Consider the following 23,370-nt stretch of genomic DNA (forward strand, 5'->3'; position numbering starts at 1 on the left):
GCTCGGTGCGTGCCTCCCCGGGGTGGCCCCGCAGATTGAACCGTGCCCTTAATGAGGAGAAGGCGATAAAAGTTCTCCTGGTGCAAGAGGGGTGTAGTGCGGGGTGGGGAGCAGCAGCAGCAGCCAGCTGGGAGACGGCCGCAGTTGGCTTTTGTACTCTGGATGCGGTTCAATGCAGCTTATTCTAGCTCTGGAGGCAAATGGGCTGTGAAAACAACGCTGTTTTCTTTTTTTTCTTCTTTTCAAAGGCTGTGGCGTGTGTTGTTAGGAACGCAGACTATCAGTATGCGTGCAATGTGTTAGGCTATTCAGAAACATTAGCTAAGCTGCAGTTGGCGCGTTAGACTTTTCTGGGCTTTTTTCCTATTTTTAGTTTGTGTTTCATCTATATTAAAAATGTAAAAAAGGTCGTTCTTTTTGTAAATATTTTTAAGTTTTTAAGTCATAGCTCTTACAGAATTATTTTCTAGCAGTGTCTGCCTCATCTTGCTCATCAGCCCTTACTGCAAGGGCTGCTGTAAAGACTGCCTCTGGAAACTGTCAAGTTCCCTAGCCTGGCAGTCTTGACTTTAAGTGAGATTTATAGGTGTGTGGAGAAAAGGAGTGGTCATATTTCAGCTCTAAGTAGTTGTCCTTTAACCAATAATTATATAAAGGAACCGTGATTTTTTTTTTTATTAATACCTTATAAATTTTATATAAAATGTGAGTAGCTACTTTTCATTTTTCTTATATGTTCACATGTTTATATGTGAAACAGGAGGAAGGTCTCTGATGAAGCTGCTTTTAGTGACACATGACATCCAGTAAACTAAATTACTGGATGAAATAATCTTACACCAAGATCATAGGTTGGAGATAAGGTTTCTTTATCAGCCTATTTACTTGTAAACTTGAAACTTCTTGCTTGGAAACTTAATATTGTTGCAGTCAATACCTAACTTCAAAATAAAAACTAGACTAAAGCTAAAGTCTTTTGATGATCCGAGTACCTGATTAAGTTTAAAACTTGAAATTGAGACTAGAAAGGTACAGGTCACTGACTTTTTCCCATCTGTAGGTCATTGTGTTTCTGCACATTGTTGGGCCCCTGCTGGGGAAAAAAAATACTTCATGTAGCAATATAGCTGGAGCGAGAAACTAGCTCTGAATACAACTTACAAGATACAAGACTTATTGCTTGAAGCAATTATCTTTATAATTAAAAATAAAAACCCAACCTATTCTAAAAGTATCAAATTCATAGCTAGAAATAGCATGAGGTTTTGGTTATAATTGTGATGCTTGCTTAACTTTTTGTATCTGTTAGTTTCTTTAATATCCAGGTGGATTAAAAAGCGTATATGTTAGATGTTAGTAATTCCAAGCATTACAGTTACAGGAAGCAAGAAAACTAAAGTACAACCTGCACTGTGGGCCTTAAAACTTCAGTGCTTGTGCAGGTTCAAGTTGGATTTCATTCCAGCTATTAGACACATCTACTTTTTCTAATCTGACAACACTTCATAGGTTTTTTTCTGTTTGTTTCATTAAAGTAATAATGAAATAAGCTTGAAATAACAGTGCAGTCTTGCACAAATTAACTGCTGTCCAGGGAAGCTGTCATCCCTTGGAGAATATGATGAAATGGGTTTTATTCTTCCTCAAACTTCAGTTTGCTGGAAATGTTGAAGTTAGAATTGTCTTGAAACTGTCGGCACAGCTCTCTGAAATAGAGTTTAGCTGCTTGTGAAATTAAACTGTCCAGCAGATTTATGCTGAATAAAGAAGTGAGGTCTACGCAGTAATCACTTCTGTCTGAGAAATTTATACTTAAATAGCAACAAATGATGAAAGCCAGTTTACAATATGTGGTGGTGAAATTACAAATAAGAGTATTGTGGTTTTGCAATGAAGCTTTAAAACTAAAGTATTCTTAAAAATACTTTAAAGCAAAGTAAGGTAGAAAAGACTCAAATTTCTTCAGTCAAATCTGTTTTAGTTAAATACTGGTGGGTCTTCTACTGAGGATGGAAAATTTTGCTTACCTTGGTTGCTAAATCCTAAACTTATGTTTCCAAGACTGAAACTTAGATGGGTAAGGGAAAGACATTCAGCAAATGTCTAGTAAAAGAATCCTGGAATAACATACTGTAATTGTTTTGTCTTGGATTAATTGTTCTCATTTAACGTTTCCGGTTTTTTTTAATGCAAGACTTCAGAAGTGTAATTTCAGCCTTCTTTTCTGTTATAACTTGTCTATTGAAACATTTTCTTGGGTTTTTTGCCTTTGGTCAGTAACTCCTAATTCCAATAAACTGTTCAGTGATTCATTCACTGTAAGTGCTCTATATTACTGAGGTAGCTGTTCAAATTCTTACTGGTTTAGAAACTCACTAAGTCATTATTGTTAGTTGCTGTCAGATGTCAGTTGTGACTGCAGATATTTTTGCGTACAGATGTGCTAAAACTCCATAGCAGTCTTCAGTTTCTTAATCTTGTGAACCCATTCTCTGAAGAACTGATGAATGACATGTTTTTCTGTAACCAAGGACTTGCCAAACTTTACAATTAAAAAGAAAAAAATGTGTCTGTCTAGCTGAGTACCTGTTAAAGCTGGTTTGGGTTAAGTTTATATGAACATGTCATCTGTGGAGGCTGAATCTGAATTACATTTTGGTGATCTTTAAGAATTCTTCAAGTATTCACCTATGTAAGAGGAAGCTGGAGCACTGATGCCTGTCCTTATCTAACAAAGAAATACAGCTTTCAGAATAGCTGCCTTGTTACATGGAGGAGAATGGAACTTCACATGCCAGGATTTTCTGGGTTGTGTTACTGGAACAAAACAGGAGCAATTTCTGTGCACTTCTCGATTAGCTGAGGAGGTGCAGATACAGGTTAGACAGTTACTGCTGCAGAACTGCCCAAAATAGAACTCTGTTTCGGCTGTGCTCTACTGATTTATGTTCCTCTGTATCTGAGCAATGTAACCTTGCTGGTTACAGCATAATGTATTTTGAGGTACTGATGCATGTAGCTTCCAGTTATTTATTTTTGCTTTCTAAACTGAAACCTATTGTAAGTCGATGTTTGTGTTTCCTCCATTGTTTTGTATGCATTAAGTGGCTTTTCTAACTTTCAGACACAAAATCAGGCCTTGCTAGATTGTAAGAAATACCTGAATTGTAAAGGCAATTTTGTGTCTTATATGTGCTTTTAGTAGATAAATAAGTTTGTGTACGTGCATTGAAAGAGGCTTAACATCAGCACAGTAGATGTGAGCTGTCCTTGTCATCTCAGTGCTGGTCTTGCTGGTGTAGAAGTTTTTTGGAGTTCTGTCATGCATTTAATGTCAGTAACAGCAAGCCTCAAGCAAAAGAGCTTTAACTGGACATTAATGACACAGTGCTGCCAAAAAAGAGGAATGTGTGGAGATAAGCCATTCTCCTTTCCTGTTTTTGCACACAGAATCATGTAATGTTTTCTTCAAATAAAGCAAGCTGTGGAGTCTGTGAAGTTATAAGCAGCAGATAAAATGCAGGCTATCTAGAAATCACTTTCTTTTGAAACATTTTCTATAGGATTAAGGTAAGAATGTGGATGGAATACCAGGAGGAGAAATTTGCCCTTGCAAGACTCAAGGCTGAAACTCTACTTCCAATGCCAGCGCAGTCCTTAAATTTCTAGGAGATTGTTAAAATTATTAGTATACCATTAGAATTTTATTTTGACCGAGGCAAGGTTATAATGATCTAGATTTTTAAAGTTGGGGATGATATACAAGACAGTAGATACCTAAAACTGAAGTCAGGAAGGATATCAGCTTTATGGATTTGAGCCTGCAGAGAGCCAATGAAGCATGTTTGAGATGAGCTGTTAATTCAGTGCTGGCATCTCAATAACAGGAAATTGTTAGTGTGTGTTTGCTGTTCTGGGGAAGGAGTCTAAAAGCTTATTAATGTTCTTAATTATTTAAAAACCCCTTGATATCCTGGTCTATTTTACTAGTAAATAACGATAGTAGTTCTGAGTCTAGCATTGTGCCTTCATTATTCACTTTTGTACTGAAACAGGATATTGTAGCTAGTCAGTTTTCTCAAAGCTTATGTCACCACTATTGTGTTCTTAATAGTTTGGCCTGAATAGCTATGTGTGTGCTGTGTCATGCTTTCTACTGTTTTCTACGGACAGACCTTTTTGCAGTTAGGATTTTGCTTCGTGGAAAAAAAACCCACCCCAAAATTAACTTTTGCTCTCTGCCTTCTTTTCTTTTCTTACAGGTAGAGCAAGTGAAATTATTAGATAGGTTTAGCACGAGCAATAAGTCACTGACGGGAACGCTATACCTTACAGCAACTCATCTGTTATTCATAGATTCAAGCCAGAGAGAGACATGGGTAAGGATGATGAATGCTTGCAGCTCAGAAGCTGAGGTTCTCCAGCTGCATTTGTTTTTCCTGATCTAAGGTTGAATTTGTTTGCTGAAATGTTCATCGAAGTTATTCCCCACGCTCCTCTTGTTCATGATATTGTCATAAGTTAATGATTTACAGATTGTACGCTTGCATGACACTGCTGCAGTTGAAATTGGGTATTGTTGAAAATGTTCACTTCTCAAGCTTCTGTAATTTCTTCTGTAGCCTTCATTTCTATTCCTGAGTGAATATGTGATGGTTTCTTTAAAAAACTGACTTGCACCACAGTTCGGAGGTGGGAATGGGAAACTGATAGGTAGTTTAAACATCAGGTTTAAAAATTCTGTGTTAATTTACCTTGTATTTAGATCCTGCCTAAGTTAAATGAGATGGCAAAATCAAAAGAGCTAGGCTTTTGTAAAATATTGAAGATCCCATGTCCTTTTTTGAGTGGCAAGCAGCAGTTTCTTCTCAAATCGTCATCTCTGGAATAAAATGATTCAGAAGGGGCTGCAGCTTCTTGGTGACCCGTACCAATGCAGTACCATCAAAGTTGGCTAGTACAGTAATTCCCATCAGCTTTCTCTGCTCATGTGCTAATGGCACACATGTGGACATCAAGTTATGGCTTCCCCTGTAGCTCAGCTACCTGACAAAATGAGTCCCTGTCATCCTTCAGGATGAAATCTCATTTCCCTGGGTGTGGTTAATTTTTTTCCTGTAGGTGTATTTTTCTGGGTTACCCTTCGTCCTGTATCCTGATTATCCAACTAGGTGCCTCATGGTGCTTTCGAGAAAACTTATTTTTCTCTGATTTGTTCTTGGATACAATGTACAATTTTATATAAACCAAATTGTGTCCTTTCATGCAAAATGGGTTACTGGGGAGAACATGATTCAGAAGCATTGTTTGTGTCTCCCTGTGCACTATGTTAAAAAGTTTCATTTTGGGGAAATTGTGTCTATATTCGGAGTATTGCATTTCTGTGATGATAATGCAAGTATCAAGTATAATTATGATAATGTCTTCAAGATACAGTTTCTTTGCAAATGCATATTTGGCAGCATAGTTTTCAGATGCCTAATTCTGATCAATATTTAAGAGAAGATGATTACTTCAACGAGGTAGTTAAAATTGTACAAGAACATCTTGTTCAGTTGAGGTAATGTATCTGTGGCTTTCGGCCCAATGATTGAACAGCTGTTAGTTTCCTAAATCCTGTGTAGATTTGCCACAAAGATAAATCTATCAAGGGCTTTTGTATATCCATTACTGACAGTCTTCTGTAAAGTGGTTGAAAGGCAAAATTTAGGTGAGAGACTGTCATGTCTACATAACACAATGGGTAGTATAGATGTTTTTCTTACCTCCTCTTCATTCTGTAGGTGTTAAATACTGGCATTCTAAAATCTTCAACATCTTCTGTATTGTATACTTTGAGTTGCTTTTGCTGACTTGTTTTATTTTGCCTGAGAATTCTGAAATACGTTCCTGTAGATCCTTAAAAAATAAAAAAAAAAAAAAAAGAGGTCCTGTTTGGACCCTGCCTAATTAAATGTAAGTTTGTCAGTTATCCAAGTTACAGAAGAGTAACCACAGTGGAGCTTTACTTCTCCCTTTTGCATTTAGAAGGATGTTTATTATTGCTTACAAACATTAGGTAGCACTTCAGAATATGAGGCAAGAAAATAATTATTTTGAGAAATTATGGTATCCTGACCAAAATGCCAGTCTTGGATTTCTTCTTCTAAGTTTATTTCTTTTTATAACTAAATGATTGACAAAATCAGTCAAAATCCATAATCAGCATTGCGTAATATGTCTTACATCTGCTCTTGTAAACAGTATATTTGCTGTTCTCATTTTTCGTCAGTGTGCTAACACTGAGTTTTTGTATGCCACAGATACTACATCATCACATTGCTGCAGTGGAAAAACTTCCCTTGACTACTTCTGGCTGCCCCCTTGTCATCCAGTGCAAGAACTTCAGGATAGTTCACTTTGTTGTTCCCAGGGAGAGAGATTGTCATGACATCTATAACTCTTTGCTTCAGCTGTCAAGAACAGGTAATACTTCTAACTGTAAAAGACTTTGCAGAATATGCCTGAATAACAAGCTGGTGGTGGAAAATCTGTGGCTCTGAATATTTTATTTTTTTTATGTGCACTATGTAAAAGTCAATAAATGGGTTTGGTATGTAGGGGAATTTTAATGGTTAAGTATTCATTTCCATATAAATTCAGGTGTGTTATCTGGCTCTTATAGGTCACTGATGTTCACTAAGAGAATGTGAGATTCCTGTATTGTTTTGTGTTTCTAGTGTTATTCTTGAAATTGTGACTATAAATGCATATAGTCTCTTAATTGTTGTGCTACATAGATGAAATACTTATGAAGACTTCCAATAATTTTGCCCTTTACCTTGTTTAATTTTGTCAGTTTTCTTTTTGTGACCTCTGCTTTGTTCTTATGGACCTAGAAATGTCCCTGCTGAAATAGGCCATGCACACTCAAAGTTTTCGTAACCTGCTAAGTACCTATAACTGTGTCAGTTAACTGTATAACATCAAGAGTGTCCAGTATGTCTCTAGTCTTGCTTCTGAGAATCTTGAAGCCTGAAACTTTCTCTACAATTTGGGCAATCTCAAGACTTGCCAACTGTGCTGCCTTTCTCCACTCAGACGTTTTGGGGGGCAACTTATTACGTAGTCTTATTCTTTACCTTTTAGCAAAATATGAAGAACTGTATGCCTTCTCCTATAATCCAAAACAAAATGAATCTGAGCAACTCAAAGGCTGGCAGCTTATTGATCTAGCAGAAGAATATAAGAGAATGGGAGTGCCAAATGCAAACTGGCAGTTGTCTGATGCAAATCGTGATTATAAGGTGAGTGCTGGAATAGAAATGTGTTTTGCTCTGCATCTGTTTCTGCTCTGTCCTCGGACTCTAGTCCTATAGAAAACAATCTAATACTATGAAGTGACTTGGCTTGCGGTGTAAGCAGAAACTTGCAGGTGGGGAGAGTGTACTCCTTCATCAGTGTGCAGTCTTAAACTTTCTAACTGAACTTTCTTCCAAGGCCCCATTGAGAGGTATGTGTGCAAGGATGCATGTGTTCTTTGGGATTGTTTCTAGAGTGTGCTTACCTATTTGTAGAAAGTCTGGTGCTCTGCAGCTTTGTTACCTCTTAACTAAGAAGGTTTCTACTTGAGCATTTGCAGTGTTGGCTGTGGTAGACAGTGGCTGTGCAGCCAATTCCCAGATTAGATTTCATTTTACTTTATAGTCTGCAAATACTAAAAATGAGGGAAATAATTTCAATGTTTTGTTTGAAACAAAGTCGTAGCATTTCTGCTGAAGTGGTATTCTTGAGAAGTGAATGCTAATATAGCAGTGCTTAATTGTATAACTTGGGTACCAATTTGTACTACTTTATCCATGGCTTGTCTCCTCTTCTGAGCTATTTATGTATATATAAATATGTTAGTGTTTATCCTTTGCCTTATTTCACTTAACATCCCTCAAATTGGATACAGTAAAACTAGTATAGGCTTTGTGCCTAGTACATAAAATTCTGTTTGTGTATCTGTCTCTTTCAGATTTGTGAAACCTATCCTAGAGAACTTTATGTTCCCAGAACTGCAAGCAAGCCCATAATTGTTGGTAGCTCCAAGTTCAGAAGCAAAGGAAGGTTCCCAGTGTTGTCATATTATCATAAAAATAAAGAGGTATAGTGTATGTTCCTCTTAATGCAAATATGCTGAAAAGTGTTTCTCAGTATTTCGCAGTAGTTCAGGGTAGGTAAGGAGGTAAGTACAGTGATGTGTATGAGAATGGTGTAACTCATGATAACCTTAAATATGGCTGACACTAGTAGTGTCTAACAGGCTCCTGAATTAAGATAAGCCAGTTTAAAAGAAATCCTTCAGCTGAATCTCTTGGTTTTCAGAAAAACTTTTGTCAAGTGATCGTTCTGTTAAGTGATTTGTCTTTCTTGATATATTAAGAATAAAATCTGTTAGATGAAATACCCCTCCCTCCCCCCACCAAAAAAACCTCACAACAAAAATAAAATAAAGAAATCCCCCCAAAAAAACCAAACCACCAAAACAATAGAGCTGTTTTTTTAAGGAGGAATTTGCAAGAACTAGAGGATGAGAAATAAGGTTTTGCAGGGTTTGGTAGAGTGAAGTGGCATCTACCTGTCTTGGCTAAGGGGTTATCTTTGAAGGGAGAGGAGGACTGTCACCCTGCAGAGTTGAAGAATTTGAGGGATGAGTGCTAAGCTACTGGGTGCATTTGAAGATAATGATTATTTGTAAGATGCACCTTGTGCCTTATGAAATACAATTTACATTAGATAACATTGTACTTGTGGTAATAAAATTGTACTTGCAGTAGTAAACCCATATTTTATTTAACACCAAGAGAGCAGCTTGCTTTCATAAAGTGTGTTTTCTTTGGCCTATACCTTTTTGTACTTCTATACTTGGGGAAAGTCGATATAAACTGGTACTTTGCCTATGTAGATGAGCCTGAAAAAAAGTTTTGATAAACTTTTTAAGTTGTTCGTGCTGCGTGTGAAGGTCTGCAAGCGACGTGTTTGATAAAAGTTAGAACACCTAAACTTTTTTCAGTTTAATGCTGTTATCTGCCAAATGAAACAACTTGTTTCATTGTCTTTTTAGAATGGTGCAAAGCATTTCAACTACAGGTATAGAAGCTGATGCTAATTTGATCTTTGTTTTGTATGGTAGGCTGCAATTTGCAGATGCAGTCAACCTCTCTCAGGTTTCAGCGCCAGGTGCCTGGAAGATGAACACATGCTGCAAGCCATCAGTAAAGCTAATCCTTCAAATCGCTACATGTATGTCATGGACACCAGGCCAAAGGTATGTACTTGAGGCTCTACAGACCCGCCTGTCTTGCTGAACATTAGAGTACAGGGATACAGTGTAATTCTGAAAAAATCAGTTAAATAGGACTCAATCATGGGCAAAAATGTTCTTTAAAGGTAAAGTTAGGCCTCACTAGTCAGGCATTTAATTACTTGCTTTCTTAAAGAAGCTGAATCAGGATTCCATTAGAATTCACTGAATACGCTGGTGAACTTCTAGAGATGTGTTCAAAAATACATTCAACGTAGTTAAAGAAGACATAGGGGAAATTCTTATGTAGCCTTCTGAGGTCATCAAAGAATGGTTTGGGTTGAAAGGGACCTTAATGATCATCTAGTTCCAAATCGCTACTGTGGGCAGGGACACCTTCCACTAGATCAGGTTGCTCCAAGCTCTGTCCAGCCTGGCCTTGAACACTGCCAGGGATGGGGCAGCCACAGCTTCTCTGCACAGCCTGTTCTAGTGCCTCACCACTGTACTTCATCACTATGTAATTAAAGTGAATTATGTTGGAGGGGGGTTTGCCCTGTTTTGGAATGTGGGGTAACTTTCACTCTGTGGAACCATCTGCATTTAAATTAGTTTTCATTTCATTCAAATCTCTGAATTCAGGAGAAACATCTGGAAAACAAGTATGTAAAGTGAAAACCCTACACCGTATGCTCTGCGCTTATTTTTCAGCAGCAAATCAGGCTGAAAGACTGAAGCTGAGCCAATTGTTGTTTTTTATAGTTGTAATTTTTATAGCTGCAGCAATTTATTAGCTTCTTAGCCCTAAAATTGACATTTTTAGGATTCCTGGAAAGCACATGTTTGGCTAGGTCTGCGTCTTTCCTTTTTAGGTTAATTGTTTTGTAGTGTTTTGCTCAGAAATATTCAGAAATAATTAAAGTTTTGCTGGTGGAAATACAAGGGAGAGAATAGGAAATCATTAAATGCATTATTTGGATATGTCAGCTCTAAATATACACTGACTGTTGCTTTTTATATACCATGCCTTTCTTGCACTTGAATGCTGTCTGGTTGATATGCCAACAAACCCTTAATTCATTGGAATCTGCTTGTATGTGCTCTTGTGTGTTTCTTTTCCCAGTGTATTCCGTTGAAATTGTATGACTTTTGTTTCTTAATTTGAGATATTTCTTTTTTGTTTCAAGTGCCGTTTTTCAATATTTTTATTTTGCGTTTTTAAGCTTAATGCAATGGCAAACAGAGCTGCTGGGAAGGGCTATGAGAATGAAGACAACTACTCTAACATTAGGTTCCAGTTTGTTGGCATTGAAAACATTCATGTAATGAGATCCAGCTTACAGAAACTTTTGGAAGGTATGTTCTAACTGTGCTATAACAGTATGTATGAAAACAGGATAAATGTTTTTCTCAAGTCTTCAATGATAGCTTACCCAAACTTTATTGATATTTCTATATTTTACTCCAGCTTTGTGTAGTACCAGTTTGCTGTTATCTGTGGTAATGAATTACCTTAAACCTTTACCTTTAAGCCCAATGAATAGAGTTAATTTGTAGAAAATCAACTGAGTGGCACTTAAGTCTTGGGTGAACCTCATTAGTGTGGCAGTGACTTGTGGGAAAGTTTGGTATAATCCCTCATTCTTCTGCTAGTATCTTCTGTTCCAGAAAATTAGCTAATAAATCTTGACTGACTCTTTGAAAGAGGCCTGTTCCTGTGTAATAATGGATGATGAAGAAGTGTGTGCAACAGTTAAACTTCAGGCTTTGTATTCCTTCCATTTGACTTAGCATCCCACCAACAGTACTTAATGGAAGCTACGGAAAGATATTTGTTAAGGATAAAATATGTTTTAGTTTTCCCCTGTGTGGAGGATTGGTTTATTTAAACTCAACTTGAAACAAAATCATGAGTAGTATCTGTAGTTGTTCTTCAGATCGGGTTTTGGGGTAAGTGAACAGAGTTCTGCTTCAGTCTGTATAATTCAGTAGAATTTTGCTGAATGCCGGTCTAGAAATAGAAGTATCCTTAGGGACAAAGGAGAACACTTAAAATTTAGAGATATGCAATAATTTACTTCTCATACCCATGTAGAAATGTGCCATCAGTTGACTGATCAGGAAGGAAATGATATGAAAATGGTTCATAGCTTAAAATGAGGAAGATGTCTTTTTCACTTCTAGCTTCCCCTGGACATGCTGAACTGAATGTTCTCAAATCAGGAATGTGATGCCAATGACCCTGTTAGTTCAAGTGCCTTTGTAACTGGGACCGTCCTCAGTTTTATTTATAACAAACTACTGTTATTTATTCTTCAGCACATGTCCTGCTCCTAGGCTCTTTGTCTATCTGCCCAATTTGCCTTCAGAACTGAACGGTTCCATTTACAAGCAGTATGTAAGACATAATCCTTCCCAACATCATTTTGTAATGGGACTTACACCATGGAGCACACTAGGGGGATTTACAGTCTATTCTTTGATTCAGCTGGGGTTTATTTCACTGAATACAAGATACTTTAGAAAAGTTTTTTTTAAGTAGTGTGTCAATGTGGACATGACAACACTGCTCCCCTGATGGGCATCTGTACAACAGTAGTAGAAGAATCCTTACATAGACTAAATTTGTGGCTGTGGTATTAAAATCCAGTTTTTATATATTCAAAAATACAGTACTACATGTCAGAAAAGATTCAAATCTGGTAAGCAAACAGGTTTTGTGTATGTCAAGAAAAAACATTTCTGCAGGAAATATTTGAGGAAGAGGCTCAATAATAGCTGCTGTGGTCTGCTGTGTATGTTTTGATGATGGAAGTGTGTTAACTAAGGGGTGGGTGGGGTTTGTGGGTTGTGTAGAGTGTCTGTATGAGGTTGCTTGGGGTTTTTTCATTTGTTAAAAACAACCTCTGCTTCCAACCCCCTGTGCTTCAGTCTGCAGGTTCTAGTCACCTCTTGAACTGCTGCATGAGGCATTGCTAGTAGTATGTGTAAGAACAATCAAGCAATGGAACATTGAGGTTTGGGGTCTTGGATGCATGCAGGGCACATGTCTTTATGATGGGATCCATATAGCCAAAACTATCTTAAATTATAGTTATTTTGAAGTAGCTGAAGATCTTAATGGTACCATAAATCATATTTTAATCTTTTAGGGACCATAAGGGACTGGAGATGTGTGTGTTGGGTTTGTTGGTTTTTTTTGTTTGTTGGTTTTTGTTTTTGTTTTGGTGTGGGGTTTTTTTATCCCACCATTGAGTCAAAACAGTGTCAATGTAATTTCTTTATTTCATCACTAAGCAGTATAAAAATGTCTGTGTTAACTCACAGAAATGGAAAGTAATTCTTTGGCCTCAACATGTTCTTGTCTCTGCCTTGGTTTATAAAAATATAGAATTCTAGCTAGAATGGGGAAATACTAAGGGTGAAATATTTCTACGCAGCTGAAAATTCTGATCAAAAGCAGATTTTGACAGCAGTAACTGGGTGAAAAGAAACTGAGGGCTAGAAGCCTGTTTATTTTCTAGCTGAAAGCTTGTGCCTTAAACCACAGGGTGCACAATGTAGGGGTAGACATGGCCTTATCTGTGCAATCCCTTCCTAGCAGATATTTGAGTTTACAGACACTGGAATGTTTTTAGTATCTTTACCATAGAGTTATGTACCTGTTTGTGTACTGTTGTGGTTGAACAGGTGTATGGAACCACTGGTGTAGAGAGAGCGAGAGCTACATCAGATAGGAATGGATCAAATAGTTCTCAGCTGATTTCCTCTGTGGGCTAGACCTTTCAGGAGCAGCACTCATGCCTAATGATGCTAACTCTTTGAAAGACTAGGGAAAACTAGCATTGCTTTTGCTGCTTTTACTGATACTTACAGACTAATCTTTAAAATTAGGTCTTGTCTCCCAGGGTTTCTTGATGTTTTGTTACCTCATTGTGCTATGGTTTGCTAGATAGTTTCGTAGATGACAAAGATCTATAGACTTTAGAAAAAGTGCTTCAATGCTTATTTGGAAGCCTGTCTTTGTTACAGTGTTCAGCAGCAATCGGCACTATGACTCTCCTGAGCAATGGGGAGTAAACAAAGGCTTTTACGGCTGAAAGCTGAGAACCATGTAGTGCAGATGCAGGAAAGGTCCAGGAGGCAGTGGTTTAAGAGGTCATAGCCTTCATTAGATCAGGGGATTTGACTGAACATGAAACTGTGTCACAGAATGACTTGGTGAATTTTGTTCTCTACTTTTTCTGCTGTCTCACTTCCTGCCATAGTTGGAGACAAAGATTATTTTGCAGCTGTTGTATGAATATCCCCACAGATAACTTTTGGCTAGAGAGCCTTTTTATTTTAATTTGGGGCCCACTACCTTAGAATTATAGAATCGTTTCGGTTGGAAAAGGTATTTAAATCATCAAGTCCAACTGCTAAGCTTGGTAGAAAGCAGGTTTCCACTGTGGCAGGGGCAGGTATTGATGTGGATGACAAACTCTGGTATCTTCTTTTAGAATCCCTCGTAGCTGAAGCTGGTTTAGCCAGCAAGTATTTCTTTTATCATTGCCAGAAGTTTGTCTTGTTTTGACAGTAATGTAACTGTGTGAGTTGCTACTCAGTATCATATAAGAATGAGATAATCTTTCTCATTTGTGAATTGTGTCCATGTTTGAAACTTTCAGTCTACCTCTATACCTCTTGCTGCTATGCTGGAAGGCATCTTTCCTTTGAGTTCTTCCCTGCCCTCTCAAGTGGTATTATTGTTACAGGATTAAAGTTTGCTAAGAAAGAGTGGTAGACATCAGTCAGAATTGTAGTATGTCAGAGCTGGAGATAGACAATCCAGATGGTTTTCAGTTCATCACCATGTCCTGGTAGTGCATTCACTTTATTCTCAGCAGAGTGGAGAAGGTGATGAAGCTCTGGCAGTCTGACTACTATGAACTGCGTATACTGTCTGGATGCAGCTACTTCCTACTAGTAGTTGTAATTTTTAAGTATTTCTGGTAAGCTTTTGGCATTTTTGTTGCCTTACCCTTACCTTGTTTGGTGAGGCAAGGGTAAAGCTCCCTGTTGGGGTTAACCAGTGTATTTACTTTAAATGTTACTTTGTCAAAAAGTCACAAAGATCTTACTCCTGTCATTTATAGTTAGTGTAGTTCTACAGAGTCAAATTTTGGATGGAGAATGCTTTGTAGTACCCCTCTGTTAAAAATCATTTGAATGGTGGTTTCCTGAAAGATTTCTAATCAGCTTACAACATGGAACATTAGAAACAATATACGACTATTATTCTTTCTCTGTTCAGGTTATAGGTAGCTGTACCTGTTTACATCTTTCCAACTCTTGGTTTCTTTCAGTCAGTGGCACAAAGGGCTTGTCAGTCAATGACTTCTTGTCTGGTTTGGAGAATTCTGGATGGCTGCGTCACATCAAAGCTGTGTTGGATGCTGCTGTCTTCTTAGTCAAGGTAACTCCTATGCTGCTGCTTTATTTGATAAGAAGTTGACTTGCCACCAGGCAAGTATAGTGTAAAATTGTAATTTGTACAGTGTGAAATTCTGCAGCTGGCCTTTTTGGAGATAGATGCTTGGTGCCAGCTGATGTTTTGGGAATTATTTTTGTTTCTTAATGGTCTTTGGTCACCTTATTGGGAGATGAAGGGATTCTTATGTTTCCTGGTGCTTTTAGGTAATTATGAAAGTTGTAGCCATTTTGGAGGTAGGTGGAAGAAACTGTTATTTAGTGTACCCTGAAAGACAGAACTCCTGGGACACTAGTGGCAGAAAAGCCAGACTGGCTATGTTGACTTCATTTGTCAAGGAAATGGGACTCTTTTCATAAAGAGACTTTGCCAGGCACCTGTGAAGCCAATGGCTTGACCTGAGGGCGGCTGGGTGAAGAAAATAACCGGGATGGTTGTTTTTACTAAGTGAAACAACAAAGAGTTATTTTGAAGTGGATGATTCTCCTAAAGGCAACCCTCAAAAATATTTCTTAGCCACTAACTTTGTGTATTATTAATGATGAACAAGTGGGTATCTTCAGCGACATGTGTGATGTTCTAGGTTTTTTTTTAACCTATTTAGTCTGAAATGTGTACTATACTTCTTTCTTACTCTGAATTGCACAGGGGTTTTGTAAGTTTAGTTTTATAATGGGTGGAAAGAGAGCTGGGAATTGTTGTAGATGTGCTTGTTACCCTGTGCAAAGATGGAAGTGGAATTTCTTTTTATAAGGATTTTTCTACACTTCCATGGAGAGAAATTCCTAGCTTTCTGACAGTATCAAATCCTTTCCCTATAATAAACTGGTTTTGTAAAATAAAATGGTCTGTGCTGCGAGTTTGGGATAAATGGAGCTTTTGTATGTATTTACTAAATTTTAACTACTGCCTGGAATAGAACATTCACTAAGAAACAACTGTCTTGCAGGCAATAGCAGTTGAGAGTGCAAGTGTGTTAGTGCACTGCTCAGATGGCTGGGATAGGACTTCCCAAGTTTGTTCTCTTGGAGCTCTCTTGCTAGATTCCTATTATAGAACAATCAAAGGATTCATGGTAAGCAAGTTTTTGCATTGTTGATTTGTTCTTTGGTAAATAAAGGCTGCAGTAAAATCTTTGAGTGAGAAAGGGAGCAATGTAAACCTACTGATGCTTTTTTTTTTTTTTTTTTGGATTTGCGGTGTACCAATAAATCTTTCTTTTAGAAATACTTTGCCACTGGGAAGAAGTATTTATTTAAAATCAAGAAAACTGAAATACGAATAGTGTATTGCTTTAGGCACTCTGCAGAAATGTTGCAATGATTGCCTTTTGCCACCAAAAAACTCCTCATCTGTGACATAAGGATTCCGAAGTGCTTAAGTGAGATAGTACATCAACCAAATTATAGCACCTCTGTGCTTTTGTCACTTGTCCCCAAATCAACAGTATTAAAATCTAAAAATGACAGCTCCCCCAGTAACAAAGAAGAGAAAATCTTTAAGCAATCTACATTTCTTCATCTTTTTATAGAGAGGAAGAAGAATTTTGGAACAATTATTCTGAATTTTAGAGTAGGAAAATCAGTAGTGTTCTGCAGTGGCTATATATGGTGTTTTGGGAAGTCCTGAAAGTACATATAGGTAGTTCCATGTGTTGACTAGAACTAACTATTTGGTTTTGTTGTGTTGTTTTGTTTTGGTGGTTTTTTTTGTTTTTTTTTTTTTTTTTTTTACTCTCTAGGTCTTGATAGAGAAAGACTGGATCTCTTTTGGGCACAAGTTCTCTGACAGGTAGTTCACTCTTCCAGTACTGTAAAATGTATTTTTTTAATTGTTTAATGAAAAACAAAAATAAACTAAAAAAAAAAACAAAACACAAACCAACCGAACAAACAAAAAACAAAACCCCAAAACAGTGAACTTAACTAACTATTCTAAAAAAGAATCCAAAAAGCAAAGACAACAAACTGGATGTTAAACTACTGCAGTGTTGCTAGAAATCTTGCAATGAGTAAGCTATTTTCAGTAGACAATGCACTTTGTGTATTTTATTTATTCAAGTATCTATTGGATAATTGATTTATGTTATAGACATATTTCTAGTGCTACTGGTGCCTCACTCTTGGCTGTTGATGACTGCAGCCAGGTCTGCACGTATGCAAAACCAATCTAAAGCTACATCCTAGCTATTTAGGTAATATAAAATACTGATGATATCCTTTAAAAATAAGTTTACATTTATGCTTGCTTTTAATGATGAAGTCATGCCTACTTTTAGGAGTCCTGAATGTTTTTCTCCTAATCTGCCTATCATCAGCAATGACAATAGCTTTGCTGCTCTTTACTGCTTATTAATTTGCTTTTAGCTAGAGTACTCCAAATATGACTATGGAAGTAATAGACACAAAGGAGCTTAACTGTCTTATGTTGCTTTTCTGTACTCAATACAGATGTGTGATTACTTACAAGTCAGCAAAAAGGTTAAATATAAACTTATTTCTATTCAAAAATCGTCCCAGTTCTCAAAGTTAGGTGTTTAATATCCAAACCAAAGCTAGTGTCAAATTAATATGCTGACACTTTTAAAATAAGTGCAACTAAGACTTTTTTGACTTTAAATTTAAACTGGGTTTAATCTTTTTATGGAATCTTTCAGGTGTTCTCAGTTGGATGGTGATCCGAAAGAGATCTCACCAGTCTTCACCCAGTTTTTAGAAAGCGTGTGGAATCTGACTGAGCAGTTTCCACAAGCCTTTGAGTACAATGAAGCTTTCCTCCTTCAGATCCATGAGCATGTCCATTCATGCCAGTTTGGCAACTTCCTTGGAAACTGTCAAAAAGAGCGAGAAGAACTAAAGTAAGCGGATGTTATTGTAATGTATCTTGTTTATTCTGGCAGCTAAGAACTCCTGTGAATATTTTTCATTTTAGGCTCTGAATAGAAATAGAGGCAGGATTGGTAGTACTGAAAATGATGTTGATCTGCGTTAGGGAACAGCAGTGCTTCTCATGCCTTTGCACACTGACGATGGTCTTTCTAATTCTGGGAAAAAAATCCCAAGTGTATCTTTTCATAGGCAAATTAAGGCGCCTTCTGCTTCCACCACCCAAAAGTAAGCTTAAGCTTAGAAGTATCACTTCATTCCCTCTCCCAGTCTATTCTTAGGTAACATTAAAATTCTTGCCTGCCCAAGACTAATTATTGTCAGTTAGAAGTATTAATAGGATGTCTCCTAATGCCTTCAGCTGGAAGACTTCGAGACTTCTGTGAAGTTTACATCAGTTTGTGTTTGTCTCATACTGTACTTTAAAGGATTTATTGCAAAACTTGCACAGCGTAAGCAGTAGTACTTAAGTACAGTAATACTGACAGTTCTATCGAACATTAGCATAGGCCAGGAAGAAATTGATTTTACCAAGAGTTTTTAATTCAAGGTGTATAAGTATTTCTGGTAAACTTTTTAAAAAGATTGATTTTATTATGCTGAGCTGTACAGCTTCTGTTTTTTGCTTGCAGTAGGTGTCTTGACCTTGATCTTTCCTTGCTTTAAGATTAAAGGAGAAGACATATTCCTTGTGGCCATTCCTTCTGGAAGAACAAAAGAAATATCGAAATCCTCTGTATAATCCAGACTTTTCTCCAGAACTAACTCTTTTGGAGCCTAATACAGTATCATTCAATTTTAAGTAAGTTTAAATTATGTACAGTATCTCTTCTGCAATTTATCTTTATCCTGCATAGTAAAATCTGTCTGCTTTGTGCAGGTTTTGGAGAAATATGTATCATCAGTTTGATCGAAGCATGCATCCCAGGCAATCCGTGTTCAATCTTATAATGGACATGAGTGAACAAAATAAACAGCTGGAGGAAGACATTAAAGAACTGGAAGCTGTAAGTATTACAAAAATAAACGTGTGTACTTGCGACTTAGAATTCATGCTTGCATACTGTAATAATGCTAGCTTTCACATGCCTGTTACTGCTGTACAGCCTAGCACTTATTATGTGTAGTGTTAACTTTGACTTTCATTGTGTGCCTTTATGCTGAATGTCAGACTATGCAGCCAGTGTTTTGCTCTTAAGCACAATGTATTTTGCTTTACCAAGGAACTGTATTATGTAAAAGTGCTCCTACTATCAGAGTGTTATTGAAGATGGCTTAATGTAGGTTAAACTCATGTGAAATGTACCTTAACTAACAAGGTGCCTGTCATAGCTACAGCTTTGTTGCTAAACCAAGGAGACTGAAAATGTTTTATTTCCATTATAGCTACTAAAATGGAAGCAGTAAGTATTGTCCTTCTTTTAAATTCATATGTAGGTGCATGCTGTTCTAAGTCACCATAATCACGGGGCATATACATTGTAATCCGTATTTGAAAACAGAGATCAGATGTCTATAAATCACTTCTACTATGTGCTACTGTAAACTAGGAAACACTGAGCAGTGTATTTCCTGTTAGTATGACTTAACCAGTGGCTTTTAATTGATACTTTGTATAGTCAGTTAAGGTGTTGAAACTTCACAATAACATTTTTTAAGAAATACAAATTTAAGAAATACAAAAGTTTCCTAATTGTGAGTTTTACTTTGTTATGTAGCTAGAAGTGGTAACACAACTCCTTTATGTTATGTTGGGGAGGGGGTGGAAGGAGGGAGGTACAGATTTTCTAGGAGGAAAGATATTATTAAACTGATCCTACTGTAATGTAATGAACATAGGTCACTTAAAACTGTTTCAACTGTTAATTGTATATTTAGAAGTTTTTACACAATTAAAGCAGCAAGATGAAAACTCAAGATGAAGCAAGCTGAAGGGTAAACAAGATGTAAAGTGAAGTCTCAATTCTGAATTTTCTGGAACTGTGTTTGAATGTGTTAATTTCACCTGAGCCTGCATTTCTCACCTGAGTGATGAAGAAATGTAATTGTTGTTGGAAATCTTGATGTAGACTTTCCTACTGCTGTTTCAAAACGTTCAAAAAAACTTGATGCCAAAGACACTGAAGTCTTCTGGGCTTAGTCTCACTTCTACAAAAAAAATCAGTTCAGTTACCTAGTTCAAGTTACTGGGTGAGATTGTTTGAATGGAAAAATACCAAAACACAACACACCAACCCCAAAAAAACCCACCACAAAACCCCAAACTCTTAATCCAAATGTTTCCTCTTCTTTTGCTCAGTGCTTGCAGGATAGGTCCTTTCCTCCAGTGCTGCTTTCTAATTTTCATCTTTTGATGTATTCCTGCATTTGAACAAAATGTATTGGCATTTTTCAGATCTAGAAGTCTTTTAGAAGTTTTATTAGGAAGGATGTAAGGGCTTAGGTGTGAAACTGCTGTTTTATCTTCAAGAGACTTGTGATCTACTGTCAACTCCCTCTTTGCTAATAATATCAAATCGTGTCTTCCTCTAACTGTATTCCAGAAAGTATTCCCATCTTGATAGTTGCCAAACAAGGGGGCAAGCCTTGAAGAACCTTTTCTGTGGACATTGACAGGCAACCTTTCTGCCTTCTGCCTAGCTGCAAATCTTAAGCATACAGTGCTTGCAGTATCTGCTGTAAACTTTGGGGAAAAATGTGTTATCCAGTGGCCTAACGTTTAATAATACTGTTGCATATCTAACCTAGGGTATGTAACACGGGGTTCTGCAGATGCTGATTTAGCCAGCAAAAGTGGATTCACTTCCTTTCAAATCAGAATATTATCAGTCATGATCACTATTAATAACTGTTCTCTGTATTTCAGAAAATAAAGCAGAGAAATGGGCAGCCAGATGCAGTCCTTGTGAAGGAACATCAGCAGCCTACTCATCCTGCACCTGTGGCACTGAAGACTCCTCCATGTTTCAAGAAGGAGCAGCCACTGATCCCTGTGAATGATGCTGTAAGAACTATAGAGGGCAGCAACACAGCAGACAATCGCTACAGTGAATATGTGGCAGAGTTCTCAAAAGCTGAACCTGCTGTTGTCAGTTTGGAGTATGGAGTGGCCAGAATGACCTGCTAATTAAAATCCGGCACCGTGCTCCTCTTCTAGACTGAATTAAGAGATGGATTATCTTGAGGATGGTTTTCTGCTGCATGACCAAAACATGATTTGTATATCAGCAAGTTTTGTTAACGTAGACTAGAACAGCATGCTAGTTGTCACGTTTGCTGTTCTTTTAAGGAAAAAATGATGTGTAGCTCTTTTTTTTTTTTTTTTTTTTTTTTAAGAGATAGGGGCATTCGGTAAGTAGCAACTAAAAATCCAGGAATGGTATGTCTTTGGACTTAAGTCAGTTTGCACTAAATTGATTAAAATAGTAATATTACTTTATTCAATATAGGAAAACACAGGTGGTCTTTCACAAATTGATTTTATTTGGGCAAGTAAGCTTGAACTGTCTATTTTAGGAACTGAAGCTACATGTATATATCACGTATGACATAAGTATGTATAGCCTTCTTTAATGTCACCACTTAATTCAGCATATTAAGTGCCATGGGAAAGTGTGGTATATTTCAAGTCATAAATAGTTGGCCTTAAACCTGTCAGATCAATGATATTGTCTTTTACTACTGCAGTCTACCTGGCTCTGTTTACATTGTATTTGCTTAAATTATTTCCTTCAAACAGGACTGAATATGAGGAATGAAGCGTGCCTAACCTGGCACTGCCTTTCAGCAAATAGCTGTGTGAATGTTAACTTACCACCCAAGACTGTTCTTTCTCCCATGTCCTCTGTTGTTTAAAATGTAATAGTTTGGCCTGACTTTCCTCTCTGGAAGCTCAGTAGATTGAGCATCATTGAAGCTACAGGTTGTCTGATCTTAAATGTTTTGATTTGTGGCAAGGTATTTAAGTGTAAAGTAAGAAGATTAAAACATGTCATGTAAGAAAACAAAACTTACCCAATAACAGAATAGTCAGGTTAATTCAGATTGATTATTATGTGCTGTGCAGTTCAAGTTTCACGAATGGAAGCAGAAGTTTTGGAAGTGTAGTGTGCTGAAATTGTTCCTAAGTGAAAAAGAAGTCACGTGTCTGAAGCTTATGAAAAACTGAGTGCCTCCTAAATCTTTCATGTTAGTTATTAGTGAAACCCTGTGCATATTTAAAGTAATTTCAGTGCAATCTAGAGCTGTTTATGTAATTGGAGAGAGGACAAAACCCTCTAGCAAGATGCAGTATTGATCATGGGACATAAGAAAAAGAGAAAAATGACTTTGATGTAATTAAACTTATCTGTAAGCTTCTAGTAAGGGAAAAGGGTTTTGCTGAAGTTTGTCTCATGTTTTTGCTGAGCAGATAACAGAGTAAGAGAGAAAAATGCTGATGCCCAGCTCTTAAATAGAGGTATAAATAACAGCTTCAGGTATTACAATCCCTAGCTGTGACTTTTTATGTTTGGGTTGAAGTAATATTTTGTTACAAGTGAAAATGAGTTTATTCTCATCCTAATCCCTCAAGTCTGTTTTGTTAAAATTACTGGTGTGGCACACACAATTTGATGTAATTGGCAGCAGCATTTCCCTCTGCACCTTGTTGGATCCAGGACTCTTAACAGGGCTAGTATAGGTCATGATCAAGTTGCACTTGTGAAGCTGTCTGGGAGAAATTAACTGTGACTCCTGTATTTGACTATTAATTCACCCTTTCCACTAATTTGTTTTTTAGAAGTCTGTAAGTGTAAATAAATGCTTTAGGTATTTTTATTCCCAAAGATATGAGCAGAGTGTCATCTTTAAAGTACATTATCCAGTCATTTGAACACATTTAGAATTTCTCCACTACTGGTTTTGATGCTCTCACGTTTGCACAGTGGTGCCTTACAGGGTTACAGCAAGAGAGGTTTTGGTGCCTTGTTATTTGTTGTCTCACCTTCTCCCTTACTTTCTGTACCAACTTGGTTCTGTGGTTTTCCTTTGGAAAAACATCTGATATATTAAACTTGTATGGTATCACAGTAGTGAAACAAATTTATTGCTGATAATATAGGTAAGTTATCAATTTGTACTTGTTTTAGTATTTAGCTGCTCTGCTGTGCGATGTACATGTCATATTTATTGTTTATAGACTCAAAAGATTGTATTAAGCTTTTTTGCAAATATGATTGTATGTTGTTTTTACTTTAACAGCTATCTGAGTGCCCCTGTATAAAAGGCATTCGAAGAGAAGGTCTGTTCCCTTTCACTATTGTTAAAGTGAGTTTATTTCAGTCTTCAGGCCTTTTTTATTGGCAGAGTTCACTTCTTGGTGAAAGGACTTGGGGCGGCTTTTTATTTTAAATCAAGGTATGTTAGGCCAGCTTTAAAATCCTGTAGAGCTGTCTGAAGAACCTGTTTCTTCATCAAAAAATACAATACTTCCTGATCTAAAGTAAATATTTTACTCTAGTTAATGTGAATTGAGTTTTATAAGGCTGTTTTGTAGAGCAGCCTTCCTATAAAGTCCAGATAGCTCTGCCAACTCAACCCCCAGGGTCACAAGTGAGAAAAGTTCCTGCAGAGAGGCAGCTGTCTATTCTCATTTGCTGTTTAGGCATAAGCCAAAGCTACCTAAAGCATGTGGGGACCTGTGGTGAAGTAAATAGATGGGAGCGAAGTGAGCTCCAACAGAAACCTTGGCAGGATGGCCAGGA

The 23,370-nt window shown here is 37.2% G+C and overlaps 1 protein-coding gene across 1 annotated transcript; it reads left to right on the plus strand.

Moving 5' to 3' along the window:
- Positions 1 to 4,262: 4,262 nt before the first annotated feature.
- Positions 4,263 to 20,914, plus strand: MTMR6 (myotubularin related protein 6; the record flags this gene model as incomplete). The annotated part of the gene is made up of 13 exons (XM_010018876.1): positions 4,263 to 4,379; positions 6,303 to 6,465; positions 7,129 to 7,286; positions 8,000 to 8,128; positions 9,158 to 9,292; positions 10,492 to 10,624; positions 14,617 to 14,726; positions 15,691 to 15,816; positions 16,483 to 16,532; positions 17,398 to 17,598; positions 18,294 to 18,428; positions 18,507 to 18,633; positions 20,493 to 20,914. Coding segments are annotated over 13 exons (1,845 nt in total), but the record flags the coding sequence as incomplete, so codon positions are not given.
- Between the last annotated feature and the right edge of the window lie 2,456 nt (positions 20,915 to 23,370).

Source organism: Nestor notabilis, unplaced genomic scaffold, assembly GCF_000696875.1.
Source record: "Nestor notabilis isolate BGI_N333 unplaced genomic scaffold, ASM69687v1 scaffold2197, whole genome shotgun sequence".
Taxonomy (NCBI): domain Eukaryota; kingdom Metazoa; phylum Chordata; class Aves; order Psittaciformes; family Psittacidae; genus Nestor; species Nestor notabilis.